Genomic DNA, 3,903 nt, shown 5'->3' with positions numbered 1-3,903 from the left:
CCCTGCTGCGGTTTCTCCTTTGGGGCAGCCCATTTGGAGAGTGGGGAAGGGGAGGAGGCAGAGAGTGCCTGACCGAGGGAAGAGGCGTTGCGCTTGCCTTTCTGCAGCCTTCCTGTGGGGAGAGAGGACCCCCTCACACAAGCGTCCTCCACCCCTCACCTCCCGCATGTGTCTCTTGCACCCAGGGCTCCACATCCTGCAGTGGATGTACGGCTGCGAGGTGGGGCCAGACGGGCAGCTCCGCGGGGGGTATATGCAGGACGCCTACGACGGGGAGGACTTCCTCGCCCTCGACAGAGTGACCGTCACCTGGACAGCCCGCGTGCCCCAGGCCCAGGAGACCAAGAGAAGGTGGGAGGGCGAGGCCCAGCGCGCAAAGGACTACCTGGAGGGGACCTGCGTGGAGTGGCTGGGAGGTACCTGGGCTACGGCAACGAGACCCTGCTGAGGACAGGTGAGGAGGAGCCCCGGCGGACGCTGGGGGGGGGGAGAGGCAAGGCAGGGGGAGCCGCCTTCATCCTGGGGAGGGGCACTTCTCCTGTCCAAAGACCTTTTCCAGCTTTGGGAGACTGACTGGGCTTCCCCCCTCCCCCTTCGGTTTCCCCCGGATATCTTCAGGAGATGGGCTGAGCACTTAAAGACCAGGCTCCTCCTCCTCTCCCTGGCAAAAGTGGTGCAGTCCTGAACACACACACACCCTGACTATGCCACTTCCTTCTGCATCCACCCCAAGAGGGCACGTGGAAAAGTCTTCCGTGAGGCGTGGGGAAGGAGTATGCAAGTGTTTCTCCCTCTCTGTGACAACGAATGCCTCACTCCTTGATTGGGATGCATCACCTCATTTTCCTTTGCCCGACTCTCCCTGCCCCATTACTGGCAGGCCAAGGGGCTGACCCCCCTGGGGGGTGGCTGGGGGGGGAGCAGCTTCAAATGTATGGGGGGGGGGGTGTTGAGAGCAATGCTCCCTCTAAGCTGTGGAGTCTTGTGAGCAAAAATTCTACTTTTGTGAGCTCCTGGCATTAAAGTTGTGAGCAGGCGATTTGGTTGCTGCATAAACGAGTTTGCTCTGGAGCCCTCCTTCCTCAGGTGAGGCAAAAATGTGTGAGCCAGAGGCTAAGAAAGCTGTGAGCTAGCTCACACTAACTCAGCTTAGAGGGAACACTGGTGGACAGCAGCGGGCCCTCCCCTTCTCCCCGCAACAGGCGTTTTTTCCTGGAAGGGGATCTGGCAAAAGTGGGGTCTGTAAGAATTTTAGTGGAGCCCTCCCAACATTCATGTGATTTTTACATGGAGGCGGTACAACACCACTGGCAGAATTGCAGTTCACACACCCTTGTCCACACAGGAGCCACCGTCAAAGCCATGGAGTTTTGGATGATCGCAAGCTTTTACACAAAGTCCCCCAACGTCCACAAATCCCTCACAGCAGCTGTTATGGCCACACGCTGAACCTCAGAAAGCAGATGCAGGGGCTTCTGGGTGCCCCCACTGAGGCAAAAACTAGGATCCAAGATCCTCGCGATTTTTACTGAGACCCCACCAAAACCAGCTGCAAGTTCATACATCTTTGTCAGCACCTATCAATTGCGTCACAGAAAACCTGGTACAGAAACGTATTAAAAACATGTTTCAAAAAAGGGCCCTTTGGTTAGAGTGTGGAACATAAAGGTTCCCTAAAGTAATTAATTGTTGTTTAATGTTTGAGTGCAAGAATTATAAGAATTCAGGAGGAGCCGTGATTTGAATCCATGCTTTTGGGGCTGTGTGGCCATAATGACACAGTGGAAACCCACAAAACATTTCTTCTTTAGATGTATTATATTGTTAAGAGAAAAAAACTCTCCCCAGCCTCAAATCTGAGGCGAGGAAAAAACCCACAGAGAACAGCAGTGGAGATCTGAGAACGGAGGGAGTCGTGTCCCTCCTCCTGGTCATGTGAGCGTTTTGGTGGGGAAGCGCCAGAGGGAGGAGGGGCGCTCCTGGTCTATTAAGAAAGCTCTGCAAATCTTTTCTGTGGTTTTGGCCCAGAGTGCTGGATCTTTGCGTATTGCTCTGTGCTCTGTGGATGTGGTATGGAATCTGGTGGTGAGTTTTGTGGGACTTTGTGTAAAAATTGTGAAGATCCATGAGGATTTATGCCTTGGACGCAAGTGTTTGTGCTGTGAAAGAGACACAAAGCACTGGATCTGTATCCCCCCCCCCCCAACACTTGGATTTGTTCTATGGTTCTGAAGTTTATTTCTGATCATTCCTTATTAAAACTATGAGGATCGATGAGGCTTTGAATCTTTGTTTTTGCACCGTATGGCATTTGCGCCATGAAGTGTTGGATCCATGATTTTTCAGGCGTAGACTGTGGAAATGTGTGTATTCTTTGAAATGGATTTTAGAGGACTGCATGCAAAAAGGCCCACGAGGATCCCTGCATTTGCCACCCAGCAGCAGCATAGAGCCATAATTTCTAGAATATAGTCTAAGGATGCCAAATGTATTTATTTATGTATTTAATTATACCCCCCCTCAGCCATGGCCAGCTCAGGGCGGCTTACAACAGGATAAAACAACAATGATAACAATAAATAGTAAAAGTCATAAAATCATATAACAATTACGACATTAAAAGGTGCTAACATCCAGATAAAACCATTATACAGGCTCTGGTTTGATTTTCCATTTGGGATGGCACTCAACTTCCATGCCATCCTGGTGGACGGTCCGGATCTAACATTGTGCAGGTGGCTCAGGCTACCAGGAGGTTTCAAGGGGGCGGGGCATTCTCTCCGGGGCGGCTTTTAATTAAACGCCTGGTGGAACAGCTCCGTCTTGCAGGCCCTGCGGACCTGCCTAAGGTCCCGCAGGGCCCTGATCTCCGGGAGCTCGTTCCACTAGAGAGGAGCCGCCACCAAAAATGCCCTGGCCCCAGTTGAAGCTAGCCTGGCGTCCTTGGGACTCGAATGTATTTTAAATAGAAAACGAGCTTTAGATAGATTTGTCTTTAAAAAGCAGTTTGTTTAAAAAATCTAATTTAAATTTTAAAAATCCAGTTAAAAAATTTTAAATCTGATTTTTAAAAAAATGTTTAAATCATTGTTTTTTATCCACTCTGGTCTAACATATCAGTAAGGGCTGAGTGTCCTGGAGCATGTGAAGAGAGCATCGTATCTTGCAGAAAACAGAAATATCTCTGGCCACATCTTTTTTTTTTATGGCTCTTTGAAGCTGACCAGGTTGGTTAGTGGCCCTGAGATGGCCTATCTGGTACCCCTGTCATGTGTAAATGCATGGCGGGGGCATATTTCTTGCTTGGTTCGTTAAAGTGAATATTAAAGATTAGGAAAGAACTCTGAAATGTGGGTTAAGGAAGTCTCTTCACCCCCAAACCCTGAAGGGACTCACGAGGCCCATGTCAGAACCACAATCTCATTTCCAAGGCTAGGCTGGAGAACCCGCTTCTGTGGAGTGTTTCATCTCTTGGAGATGCTGCAAGTTGAATACATCCAGACGGGGGTGGGACTGGATGACCGCATGGGGTCCCTTCAAGGCCAGTCTCCAATCAGTCATCTGGGTAGATGCAGGGTGTTAACACAGGGTGATGTTTCCACAGAGGCCCCAGTGGCGAGGGTGGCACTCAAGAAGGGCTACGATGGCCAGGAGACCCTCTTCTGCCAGCTCTACGGCTTCTACCCCAAAGAGATCGAGGTCACCTGGATGAAGGACGGGGAGGAACGGATGGAGACCTTGACGGGGGGTGTCATCCCTAACTCAGACGGGACTTACAACAAATGGCTCAGCATCGAGGTGGACCCCAAGGAAAAGGACCGCTACCGGTGCCGGGTGGGACACGACAGCCTGCTGGAGCCCCTGAATTTGGCCTGGGAGGAGCCAGGTAAGAAACTGCCGGGG

The 3,903-nt window shown here is 51.1% G+C and overlaps 1 protein-coding gene across 1 annotated transcript in view; it reads left to right on the top strand.

Moving 5' to 3' along the window:
* The window catches only part of LOC107124614 (H-2 class I histocompatibility antigen, Q9 alpha chain-like), a 27,007-nt gene that overhangs the window by 19,850 nt on the left and 3,254 nt on the right, over positions 1-3,903 (top strand). Inside the window, 3 exon segments of the mRNA XM_015428107.1 lie at positions 186-410; positions 413-454; positions 3,605-3,886. Of these exon segments, the coding sequence (XP_015283593.1) occupies positions 186-410; positions 413-454; positions 3,605-3,886 (549 nt within the window).

The sequence above is a fragment of the Gekko japonicus genome, unplaced genomic scaffold (genome assembly GCF_001447785.1).
Source record: "Gekko japonicus isolate JY-2015 unplaced genomic scaffold, Gekko_japonicus_V1.1 scaffold1261, whole genome shotgun sequence".
In the NCBI taxonomy this organism is placed as follows: domain Eukaryota; kingdom Metazoa; phylum Chordata; class Lepidosauria; order Squamata; family Gekkonidae; genus Gekko; species Gekko japonicus.
Note: the sequence above shows the minus strand (reverse complement) of the source record. Positions and strands in the feature narration are given on the sequence as shown.